The 12,896-nt window shown below is 56.7% G+C and overlaps 1 protein-coding gene across 2 annotated transcripts in view; it reads right to left on the bottom strand.

Annotated features, from left to right (window-relative positions):
• GRK5 (G protein-coupled receptor kinase 5) overlaps positions 1-12,896 on the bottom strand; it is a 110,430-nt gene that overhangs the window by 25,830 nt on the left and 71,704 nt on the right. For both annotated transcript variants that reach the window (XM_082720301.1, XM_082720300.1), the window contains exons 4-5: positions 2,863-2,963; positions 1,097-1,189 (exon numbers count right to left, since the gene is read on the bottom strand). In XM_082720301.1, coding sequence (XP_082576427.1) covers positions 1,097-1,189; positions 2,863-2,963 — 194 coding nt within the window. The remainder of the gene's footprint in view (positions 1-1,096; positions 1,190-2,862; positions 2,964-12,896) is intronic.

Below are 12,896 nucleotides of genomic sequence, written 5' to 3'. Positions count from 1 at the left end.
GTCCTACAGCTTCCTGTGCATCTGCAGGGCACTCAGCCAGCAGAGGTGGGGACAGGCAGAAGCAAAGTGTCTCCTGGCTCTCTGCCCAGAGGGTGCCCAGATGCCTGTGGGGGGAAGGCTCAGGCACACGGACCCCTGGGCTGTGGAAGGGGCGGCTCCTTGTCTAGCAGCGCAGCCCAGCACGGATTTAACGCAGGCAACGCCCTGTTCTGCCAATTCTGAACAGTGTGGTGGGCGGAGCCCTGTGCTGGGGTCCTGGGCCGGGGCCTCGCCCCAGCTGCACCGCGGGCCTGCTGTGTGACCGGCCCACACCCTCTCTGCGGCTCTCCTTCCTCTTCAGTCACACGGAGGCCGAGTCACCGCCATGTCTGTGAGAGCACTTTGCAGAGAAAAGGCAGTAAACAAAACAGGAAAAGATGCTCAGTTTTATCCATTATTAGAGATGAAAAGATAAACAAGAAGGAAAGCTGCTGCTCACACGCCGGCCAGGAAAGCACGGGAACAGAGTGGGTGAGGCTGAGGGGAAGCAGGCACCGAGACACTGGCGGGACTGGAAACGGGGGGCCGCCGTCTGGGAGGGTAGCTTAGCGGTCCCTCACGGTTTCACTTTGGCCAAAACTCCTCTGTGGGGATTTCTATGGATTTCTTCATGTACTTCTGAAAGCACATGAAGATGTATCTACAAAGCTATTCGTTATTTAGGGAAGATTGTACACAAAACTGAGAGCAACCTCTATGTCCATCAACAGGGGACTGAGCTAAACTCGTTCATGAGTCACTCTGCGACTCACTCAGAGAATACAGCAGCTCTTTATCTGCAGACAGAGAGAAGATTCCCCAAACCAGTGAACCAAACAAGTAAGGGTAAGTACATATATATTTATGAGTGTGAGTGCGCGTGTACCCTTTAATAAGCACAGAACATTTCTAGAAGAGCCAAGAACTTAATCAACAGGAGGATGGCTAATTTTACTTGGACCATGGAGCCACGGAGGCAGGTGATTTTTCTGGGCTCTCAGCTGGAAAGCCCGTGGCCCACCCCTCCCACGCGCATGCGGGTACACGCCTGCAGATGGGGTGTGCCGGGGGCACTCACCTTTCCAACCACTTCCACTGTAGAAAGCGATCAAAGTACATGCTGTCCAGATACTCATGGAAGGGCTCCCCCTTCAGGTAGTCGTGGACAGACCTGGCTCGGAGGGAAGAAATGAACATTTTACAATCCTGGCCTGAAGCTGACGGGCCAAGCCATGTATTCGTATCCGCAGGGGAACACCTTGCCTCAGAGGCCCATCTTCCTACCAGAGTGACCGCCTGACCCCGTGGGCACTTACTGGGGCCCCGCCACGGCATGGCTCTAGGCGCGGGCTAGAGCTGTGAGCGTGAGGTTGCTGTTGTACGTGGGACAACCGTCAGAGAGAGGCCCACAGAAATGTTATCATGACGGAGAGTTAAGTGAGGCCCCTGGGGGGCTCGGGTAGCGCTCCCTTTCTCATGAAGGGACTCTTGAGCTGCTGTGAGGACAGAAGAATACTTAAGCGGGTGCAGGGGAGTGTGTGTGCAGAGGTGGGCAGAGTAGGGATGCAGCGTCTGGAGGGCCCAGGCTCTGGATTTGGTCCAGGACCAGAGAAGCCCCTGGGAGCTTTCCATCGCCGCGGCAGAGTTCACCAGTCGCCTGCTGTGGGCCAGGCCCCGGAAGCTGGCTGTGGTCAGGGGCAGATGGGCTTCTTTCCTTTGAAAAGCCATGACGCTGACCAACGCAGCCCAGGCACTTGGGACGTGTGGGTGGGGGCGGGGAGCCGTAGGCACAGTGGGGGCCATGTTGGACCCCGTCTCCTGCCAAACATGAGGGCGGGGCCAGTGTAGGGGACCGGGATGTCCATTTCCCTCAGGACCACAAGACAGCCCAGCGGCTTCACCTGCTGTCAGATCTGACCCTCAGCCAGCTCCAAGAGGACAGCAACCAGGTTTATTTCTGCTTGTGTGTTGTGGTGGGGGGTTCTCTCCTCGGCACCTAACAGGGCTGGGCGCCAAGCTGGCCCTCCCTCAATGTCCGTTCTCAGCATGGGCTCCAGCTCTTCCCACAGGGCATAGGGCCACTGGTTTTCATGTCCTCCCTGCCTGGATGTCAAGCCCGATGGAAGCTAGGCCCGGGTTCTTGCTCACCACGGCAGGTGAAGCACCTGTCACGGTGCCAGGCACACAGCAAGCTCCCCACTGTCTGTGGGGCAAAGGCTGAACGGGGGCGCACACCAAGCCGTGCGGGGCGATCAGGCTGAGGAAGGGTTCTGGCGTGCAGGCACGTGTCAGCTTATGAGGCAGGGCACCTGGGTGGGCTCAGGCATATGCGTGTATCTACTGGCTCGCGCCTTCACAGTATGTGTGCAAGGGACAGGTCAGGGCTTCCCTGGTGTCTGGCCAGCAGCACACCCACCGACTTGTCTCCTATTCCATCAGGATGGCCGTATGGCCTGCAGACAAGGTAACGGGGTGCGGCTAAGGTGGCCTCCAGCCCCCTTCCTGCAGGAGCGCTACCTGGCTCCGGCTGCTGGCAGCAGTGGGGTGTGGGCACCGGGAAGGACTCCCAAACCACCCAGACGGGGTCAAGTTTTTGCACATTCCTCTGTCTCAACAGCCTGGAGAGCCACTTGCTTTCAACGCCCTTTGAGGCAGATGTTTTGTTTGGACTTGGCCCTTTGGTATCTCTTCCGATGGTAAGAAGTATACAAACAGCTGCGCGGCTTGGCTGGGGCCCCGGGCATGGCAGACCTGCCCCGGGGCCGGTGCTCCAGGTGGACAGTAGGGGTAGCCCCTCTCCAGGGCCGCGTGGAGGCCCGGCCTGGGCAGGAAGGGAGCACTTACTGTGCGCAGGCAGAGAAGAGTTCCTTGGAGGGCCTCTGTAGGAGCTTCTCCTCTGTCTGGGAAACCAGGTCCCGGCCAACCTGGGCAATGCAAACTGGGGACTGGAGGAAGAGAAGAGGACATGTCCGTGAGGGGCAGGCGCGGGCTCCTCCCCCCTCCTGCCCACTCCGGGCCCTAAGCCACATGCCACATTGAGGGGCACGCAAAGGTGGCTGGGGTGAAAGGCGGTGAACGAACCTAGACTTAAGGCCAGGTTTCTGGCTCTGCCACTTTGAGTCTGTGTGACCTCGTGGAGGTCGCTAGGTTCCTCTGAGCCTTGTGGCCCTCATCTGTGGCACACTGAGAATGATGTCCCCGTGTCCTTGGCTTGGGGTCAGACCCAAATGAGATGCATGTATGGAACTGTCCCGCATGGACGAGTTGGTCAGTCAGCCCCTGGCAGCTTGTAGATGCCCTTTCCCAGGCTGGGCCTGTCTGCACAGACGGCAAGCCTCAAAGTCCTGCACGAGAGGGTCTGAAATGGGTGGAAAGGCCAGCAAAAGCACAGCTCAGCAGCAGGGTGGGGGGGCTGCACTCCGTGGGCACAGCTTTGATAGACTGCCCTGGGTGGTGGTGGCTCCCGTTCCTCCCTCCCTAAAACCCCATATGAGCAAGACTGTAGAAAAGATGCTCAAGGTTGCAGAAGGAGACCCCCAACCAAGAAACTGAAAGCCCGAGCACTGGTCCCCCCTCTGGGGTCACTGTGCGTCTCCATCTCTGCCTCTGTTACACGCAGAAGCTTCTGCGGAGATGGTTGGCTGCTGGGGTGGGGAGACTGCTTCTAAGATTTGGGGAACTTTCTAGGGAACCTGGCAGCAGAATCTCTTGGGGTAACGCTGGGCTCTTTGAGAGCAATCAAATCCTAACACAAACCCAGAGGCCATGGGCAAATTTGCACCATGAGAGCCGATGGCCGGGCAACCTCGGTTTGAAGGGCCCATGCCAGCCACAGAACGGAGTCCATGGTATGTACGGTAAGGAGCCACCTGAAGCTGTGCGTGGTGCCAGGATGTGACCCGAATCTGGGAGGAGTCAGCAAAGACCAAACACACCTGCTGGGCGGGGAAGTCATGGGGAGAAACCCCCAGTTCTTGGACCTCAGAAGAGGCAGCTGGGTCGCCCACCTGTACGCACCCCGCTGCACCCGTTTTGCCATCAGACGCCGCCCTGGGAAGACCCGCCCTTACCCAGAGTGGACTGAACCTGGCATCATGCACGTTGCAGGGGTGTTAAAAGGTGAAGCCAGTGTGGCCCTGACTGAGCACTTTTTCTCCAGGAAGATGGGAAAGAAATCAGGTAATACCCTCATGGGAATCTCTCTTGCCTCTGCAGGCTGCATGTGGTCATGTATAAAAGGGGCCCACTGACAGACTATTTTTTTTAAGCCAGCAAACTTCTTTTTTCCTCCTCCAAATGGACTTTATCTATAGACCCACTATTTCAAACCAACAGGTAGCCCAGGTTTGCCTCTGCTGAAGGCCAGCTGTGGTCCGGCACTGCGAGAAACACAGATGTGCTACGTCATCTAACCTTCGCTATAATGTTCACTTCACAGACGGGGAAACGGAGGTCCAAAAATTTCAGCCATTGGATACCAGGTCACCCAGCCAAGGAGTGGCAGACAGGGGACAGGACAGAGGTTGGGAGGGTGGGTCTGGAGGGAGTCTGGCTGAAGACGGTGGGGCGTCTGGGCCCCCTGTGCCCCTCTCACCCATTCCCCAGCTCCCAGGAGCCCCTCAGGCCTCAAGGTGGGCAGGGCACTGTGCAGCCTTCCAGCAGAGGCAGGAAGAACTGAAACGGAAGACAACGTGGCTCAACGCCATGAGCCCCCCGCGCTCAGAGAGGGAGAGCATTACCAGGCAGGGTCATCCGGGAAAGGCTTCGTGGAGGACAGGATCAGAGCAAAGCGGAATCTGGGCTCAGACTTCCACCCCTCCTGGGCCTTCCCACGGAGGACCGTACTCTGCTTCCTCCCCAGCCAATGGGAGGGGCAGCCCAGGGTCTGGGGGGGAATCCAGCCGTGTGCATGGAGTCCCACTGCTCTCATTCTCCGCGGTGGGTTGGCGGGAGGGCTCTGGGGATGCTGACCACGGTAAAAGCCCTAATAGGACTTAATGAGTGGGTAGTAGTGCATTTGGTTTGACGACCATGGGTTTAAATCAGTCCCTGGCTCAACATGAAGAGATGAAGCGATTCCAAGCAAACCCCCTTTCAAGTGACTCCAGAGAGTAGCGTCTCTGCCAGTAAGGGAATAAGAAGCTGTCGGCCTGTTTAAGTTAGGAACTGAAACCCGAACTTGCCAGGGGGGTGAGAGGAGCAGCTGCCCAAGGGGACATTTCCACAGGACATTTGTGATTTGCATCGACGGAACTGTGGGCATGCTGGAAGGTATTGGTCTTTTCCCTCCAAGTCAGAGAAGTCAGTTTCCAAGGGAGGCCCATGAAGGCAACTCTCCCTAGCCCCAGTCTAGCACCTCATGGAAGATAAAGTGCCCCTAGACACTCAGCGTGCTCTGGGGTCCGAGCAGCCGCAGCCGCTGCACACCATGCCTGTGGCTTGAACGCAGAATTCCAGTTTCAGATCTCATTCCAGGAAGCTAATCTCTTCTGGTCCCAGGAGGCCTGTGAGGTGGGCTAGGGAAGGGAGGGGTAACCTTGGGGCCAGGTGGGCTCTGAACAGGACTGTCACGTGAGAGGGCTCAGGAATGCCAGGAGAACTGTGGTTAGCTCTGCGGCTCTTTCTAGCAGGAACTGTCCCTCTGGGGGGAAGCTGAGGGTCAGGGTGGGGAGAAGGTTGGGGACTGTCCTCCTCCATGCTAAAAACATACCCCTAATTTCTAATCAAACAGAAAAAGCCCTAAGGCCCTTAGATATTGGCAGGGCTGAACGTGGCCAGGAGAACAAGTCTTGGTGGAGGTCTCTGCGACAAGTTGCCCTGGGGTCTGGGAACCTCTTAGGTCAGCAGTATTTTGAAGTGACACTTTATTTCTTTGGTCACCAGATGGTCTCAAGCAGCTCCAGCCATCAGGCCTTGACTTTTAATACCACAGTGTGAATTTAGGCACCAAGTTTCCTCCGAAATGTGTGGAATTAGCTCTTGGTGGTACCGCTTCTGAGGACAGGAAGAAGAAATTGGGGACAGGGTTTCTCTGCTGGAGGCCATCACAAATGGCCTCCTGATGGTTTGGGGCACGGAAGCTCAGCAGCTGGCCAGCCTCCATGAGATCATATGCCCAGCCCAGCCCGAAAGTCCACTCTGATGACAGGATGACCCCCAGCTGCTCTTAAGGATTGCTCCGTGGCCAACTTCCAGGACAGCCCGACGCGTCTTGGGGACATGGCTGTGCTTTCTGGGGGCCGCTGTCTCCCTTCTGGCCAGACTGACAAGAAAGAACCCCGCTTCCCTGAGGAGCTGTTGGCTGCAGGGAGCGTCTGTCGAGCCCCTGAAATCACACCCGGAGCAAGCGAACCTGCACCCTGCTCCCCTCTTTGGCTAAGGCTCCTCTCCACTGCTTTCCCCCCAAAGTTGCCTGGGAACAGAGGGGACAGTAACTCTTGGGGGTGCTTTGTCCACTCTGAGTCTGTGCCTTGGTACTCAACCAGGAAGCAGGTGATGACCCGCCGCACCCGAGGCTCTGCCCTGAGGGCGATCCAATGGCTTCACTGACTTCACTGACTTCACCACCAGAGACAGGAAGCCCCAGGGTGGCGATAGCCCAGGCCCAGCTCGGCCTCCACCGCCCGGCAGCACGCCCACAAGGTGGCGCTATGGAGCCCCTCCCAGCGCTTCTTGCGCACTCTCCCCACAGGCGGCTCAGCAACCTGGGCCCGGCAGTAGGGAGGCCAGATGGCACACCTGAAATAATTACCAAGTGATTCATCTCAGACCTGGGAGCGTGACCTTTGCAGTAACAGTTGAGGGGGAAAATGAGAAATCGGCCTGGGAGGGAGCCCTCGGGAGGGAAGGCGAGCGCGGCACCTTGAGGGATTGACACAGGTGGAGGAGGCCAGCATGGCACGGCAAAGGCCAGGAGGCTGGAGAAAGCGGGGAGGGGGTGCGCACAGAGAGGAGGACTCATCTAGAAGATGGTAAACAAGCAGCCGACACGGGTGCTGCCATCTCTGTGTGGCTGGTTCTCATGGACCTCTGCATCGTTTTAGCCCAAGGGTGGCATCGAGAGGGCGATGCTGGTCTGGTCCCCTGGGCACTGCTGTCTCCCTCTGCACTGGGACGACGGGCAGTAGGCAGGGACGTCATTTCCTGCCTGAGTGAGGAACCCCACATGTCTGAAAACCTTGCTGCTGAAACATCTGCTGGCTTCAAAGTGTCTGGTTTAAAGACGTCAGGCTGGGGAGGGGATCCGCTGTATGTGGCTGGTGTCTCTAGAGTCACCCGGGGATGGAGGCATGGCTGGGCTGTGAAAGGCTCTTCAGAACCACCTCCCACACCTCTTTAGTAGTCGCCAGTAATCCCGAAGCAAGTGCCCGTGGGGTCACCCTCAGAACGTTCTGGAAACACATTCCCTACACTTGTTCACAGATTCAGGACCCAAGGTGGAGCAGGAGGAAGAGATCACAGAGGGCTCAGCTGGTTCCAGTCACTCATGGCACAGATGGGTTACCTGAGACAAAGGACCAAGAAGGGAAGGGACCCCTCCAAGGTCACACTGTGGCCCATGGTGCAGTGAGGATTAACACCTGGAGAGGGTCCATGGCAGGGCTGAGCAGATCTGAGCTGCCATGGCCCTGAACCAGGTGTCCTGGGCCAGCTCTAGGGGAAGGACATGGCTTTGGTCTCGTGGGTCCCACTCAAATCCAGCTTGTGCCCACCTCACAGACGGGACATGCACACACAGCAAGCCTCACCCTCGTATCCCTCTCACCCACCGCTCCCCTCTGTCCCCCCCTCATCGCCCTGCATTCAAGGATTCTCTTCTCTCATCTGCTGCCACTTCCTCTTGCAGTGACACAATGGCCGCCAAGGGAATGTTTCCGCACCACACAGCACAGATGATCTCCACTCCAAAGGACAGAGCCCACTGCCCTCTTGACCCTGGCCCCAAATGCCCTTCTCAATCTGTTTTTCCTTCCAGCCTTCTGCTCATGGACATTCACCCCACACTCGTCTCTTCCTGGGAAGCTCTAGCTCTCTAGCTGCTGGACCTTTGCTTGTTCCCTTGGAAGAAGCCCTTCCTGCCCCATCAGGGCATGTCCAAATTCCACCCAGTCTCCATGACCCACTTCTAATACAACCTCATCCAAGCTGATTTTCTGAGCAGGCAAGACCTTCCACCCAGTCTCGCCTCCCCGTGCAAGTGTCACTGACACCATCACTGCCGTCTCTTGAGCATCTACTGTATGTTAAGTCCTAGAAGCTTTACGTGGGGTTATCTTTTTTGACCCTCTCAAGTAAGTTTTAACCATTACAATCTCCATTTTAGAGATGCAGAAATAGGCTCAGAGAAGTTAAGTAACTTGCCCAAGCTCACGCAGCTAGCACGGGAGCAAAGACAGGATTCAAACCCAGGTAATCGAGTCAGAAGCCTTATCACTAGGCACCACCATGTTCTCCAAGAACGTCACCGTCCTTCTCAGATCTTGTGAGGTTGGGACTTTGGTCTTGGAGGCCCATGGGGGCTGGAGGATAAGACGAAATGGACTCTGTGTGTTCAGGTAAACGCTATTTGTATAGTGGTGTTAGACGTACCACACGCACACGCACACACGCACACACACACGCAGGCTAATGGCCAACATATGCTTCGCTTCACCATATGAAAACATCCCTCCGAAGAGCTCCGTGCTCATTAGCCACGGTTGCATCAGTGAACAAAAGGTCAGCCCAGGAGACTGTCCGCTCTATCTCCAGACGCAAGCACTTAGGGCTTAATGATGTGTATATTTTCATATGTGGGCAGCTGACATTCCCCATGTAAACTATTTGCAATTTCCCAATGTGGACAGACTCCGCTTTCAGGAAAAGCTGAGCGGGATAGGGGGATCTGGAGGGCCCCCTGCCTTCCAAAAAGGGCTGCTTAGAGGTTCGCCTGTCTGGCCCATGCCAGAGTGGAGGCAGCTGTTTCTTGGGGGGGCCGCCCCCACTTCCCACTTCTCCTCCAGGACAGGAACAGGGGAGGGGCACTCCCACAGCCATACCCCGGCTTCCCCTTGACCCTTCACAAGGGATCTGCGTCAGCCGTGGGAAGCCCTCATATGGAGCCGCCAGGGCCTGGCTGGGGGCGGGGGCAGGGGTGGGAATCAGGCCTCCAGCAGGAGCCAAGGCCAGAGAAGGTTGTGGGCGCCTGCGAGGGGGGCCGGCCCGATAGTTACTGGCCCCTCTATGTGAGTTTTCCCACAAATGTATACATCTCTTGCTCCCCAGAACAAAGGGCAGCTGGTGGAGTTGGTGATTTAGGGTCATGGACGTGGAAACTGAGCTCCAGACAGCTCCTTGAAGGGCAGGAAAGCTGCTGGTTCCCGTCTCCTCTGAACTGGCTATGATGCTCAGCGAGCGACCAGGACTCCACACGTGCTCCTAGCCAGAACAGTCAGTAAAGGGGGGACCTGAGATTCAAATCCAAGCCTGCCCGGCTCCACAAGCTCTAATTTCTCTGCTCTGCTTCGCTGATGAGAACCGATGATGGCACACAGCAGGCGCTCAAAGTATCTACTGAATAAACGTGCGCGCACATTCGCATTCGCTGCAGGGGAGAGGGAAGCGGAGAGCAGGTGTGCTTACCCCCCAGAAGCACCCTCACCCTCCGGTCCACTCTAACTTCACGACAACTGGGCCAGAGTTCTTAGGGTGTTCTTAGTTACAAAGGGTTGGAGGGCCTGTCTCAGGCAGACATTGTGGGCTGGAGGCTTGGAGGAGAACCTGGAGCTGCTCTTGGGGGAAGCGTCCTGGTGCCAGCTTCCCCAGCCCATGTACAGCAGGGGGGCGCTCTCCAGTTTCATTTCATCATATCCCCACCCTTCCAGTAAATTCCTCCTTTGTTTGAGCAACTGGGAGTTAAGTATTTGCCACTTGCTGCCAATAATCCAGACTAATTCACTACCTATAAAATTAGGAGGTAGGGCAGGGGACTAGGAGGACCCTCCAAACACGACCCAAAGCACCGGAGGCTTCCTCTCTCCTCAATTTTCCCTCCTTGTCACCCCTCTGATTGGCTGGTTCTGAGTTCTGGGGACCAACTCGGCCCAGCCTGCCTGACTCTAAGGACAGGCCCTGGGACTAGCAGGAGGAGGGTGATGGGGGCTCGTTTCAACCCCAAATCCTGGCTTGAAATAAGACCTGCTTGTCCAATCACGACCAGGAGACAAAGGAGGGAGTTTATTGAACGGCAGCCTTGGACAGAGTTTTCCTCACTCAAGGGCTGGTTTAAGGTCTGGCTGACAGGAAGAGAAAGCACCATTCTTCCACCTTTTTAATCAAAACCTTCCACGGCATGTGGAAAAGCCACTGCCGTGCACTCTGGGTCCGTCTGGGGCAGTTCCTCTCTCCCACCACAGCCAGGCAGCAGACATGATCCAGGAGCCCCAAAGAAGAGCCGAACTGAAGGGCAAAGTCGGGGTTTTGTTTTCTTGGTCACCGGGAAAAATAAATCAGCCCAGACAGAAGCTTGTGAGCAGTGCCGTGGGCTGAGGCTGTCTCCACGCAAGATCTCATGTCTGTGCCCTCCCTCTCTCAGCCGAAACGCACCCAGGTCCTCCCCGAGTGTCTGCGTGGTCAGCCTGACTCGTGGCCTGGGCGCCATGCCCGATGCAGCCCCGCTGGGCAGAGATGCAAGGCTGGACAGGCAGCTGGTGGCCACAGGTCCTCGGGATCGAAGGCCAGAAATGGATTGTGAAGAAATCGTGAAGAAAGGGGCACGAGTAATGACGGTGCCTCTTTTGAGTTCTGAAGGAGCTTATCGCTTCCCCTCCGGGTGGGCACAGACTCCAGTCAGAAGCGAGTCACTGGAGCAGAGAAAGCTCAAGCTTCGGGGCTCTTTACCTGCAGTCCTGGGGGCTACAGAGAGCTCTAAGTCGGGGGTGGGGGAAGCATTCCTACAGCGGCACTTCTGGCAAACTGAGATCTCAGGTAAAAGGCCTGAATCTCCAAGGCTCTAGTCATTGGTTGGGATTTCTTTTCTCATTCTCAGGAAACACTTTTGTACTTCTCTACTCCTCCATTTTTTAAGAGGACGGTCTCCAGGTTATTTATGCTTCAAGCCCCCTCCAGACCTAGATCCTCCGTCTCCAACAGACAGCACGTCTCAGAGGGGTCTTCTCCAGAGGAACCCCCAGGGGTCCACCATCTGCCTGCCACCAAACTGTCAGGAGCCAGATCTTCACCTTTATCTTTCCATGACGAACAGCCAAAGACCCAGAGTCCAAGGAGCTCCTGGGGGCTCCCTGGAGCTTCCCGCGGCAGGAGGAGAGGGTGCGGAAGCCAACACCCAGACACGGTGCTGGGAAGTAACCCGGCGTCCTCTGCGAGGCCCACGATCCCACTGGGACACACATACACGTGACCACCCTGGCACTCTCCCTGTCTTTGGGCAACAACCGCTGGCACCGCTGTGGAGATAGCTGGTCACCCCGCCAGGCTGGGAAGACTCTGCAGGGGCGGGAGTGGTCTTCGCAAGCAGAGCAGAGGCGGCGCAGATGTCGGACAGCCAGGAGCCTGATGCTTCTCCCGACGGGATCCAGGCTGCCTTAGTCCCTTGGCCACGCGGGCTCCCTGATGGTCCATTCTGTGCTCGTGGCAGGAGCTCCACCCAAGGACCTCATAGACCACCTTGCTTGGCCAAGGGCACGAAGGAGTTCAAGACCGGCGGGGACAAAGGGTGGCTGAGTGACGCAGCCTCTCACCCCCAGAAGCAGCCTCATCAGACAAGAGCGGCTTCGTGGCGGGGAGGAAGGTCTGACTCAGGCCCGAAGGAGGAAGGGCTGAGCAACAAGGAGGACCCTTCGTGTTTTTAGCTGCTGAGATTTGCATACTGAGAAGTATTCTGAGAAGCCCACGGCTCTCAGGGAATCAGTCTTTTCCTGACACTTTTCTGGACAAACTTAGGATGGCAGGGTCACCTGTGAGGACCCCAAACAGCAGTGTCACAGAGGTCAAACCAGCCGAGTGAGGGGCCCAGAGGCCAGGAAGTGCTTGGCTCCAGCCCTGTGCGATGGTGCCCCGCTGACCTGGCCACCCCCAAGTCATAGGGCGTCACGTTTCCGGGGTCAGCAAAGTGGAGAAACACAGCCCGTGAGAAATAGCCACAACTCTTCAAGAAGGAAAAGCAGATTAGGGCCTAACAGGTCTTGACCCGTATTTCCTTTGCTATTCAAGTGGCTTTGCAGAAATCAGGAGGAAGGAGTTTTAGGGGTCGGAAAGAGAAAGGGACATTTTTAAACATTGGCAGAACTTAGCCAGGGGCCCAGAGCACTAGGCAATTTTAATGAGCAAGAAAGGAAAATACATGAGTGACCCTGACCCAGGCCTCGGCTCTTTACGTCAAAAGCTAGAACCGATAATTAACAAAACAAAACGACGGGAGTGAGGGGCCAGCCAGGCTCTGTCAATTTGATAATCCCTGGCCATGACCTGTGGGCCCAGAGCACTGGATGGGAGACGCCGTGCTGTTTACCCAGGCTGCCCTGGCTGTTGGGACCCTCAGGAGGGTGACTTTTTTCCTGGCACGTTGCTTGAATCCAGCCCTCTGTGCTCTGGGTGAGTGCAGCTGTGGGCAGGTAACGCGGAGCGGAGCTCTGGTCAGAAGGGGCCTGTTGCAGGACACTCACGGCCGGGAGTGTCCCTCATTCCTTGTGCGTGAGAGGCCACGGCACAGCAAGCCAACTTTCCATCTGCCAGAACACCCTCCCTCCTGTTCCTCGGCTTCCAAACCGGCTTGAAATTGTGTTGGAAATATCTTGGCCTTGGAAGATTTTTCTCCAGTGAAGATTTCATTCCATGGGGCTTGGGAATGAAGGAGGGGCAGGTCTCTCCAAAGATCCAGG

This window comes from Mustela nivalis (genome assembly GCF_964662115.1).
Source record: "Mustela nivalis genome assembly, chromosome: 2".
Taxonomy (NCBI): Eukaryota; Metazoa; Chordata; class Mammalia; order Carnivora; family Mustelidae; genus Mustela; species Mustela nivalis.
The sequence above is the reverse complement of the archived record's forward strand: the minus strand, read 5'-3'. Positions and strand labels throughout refer to the sequence as shown.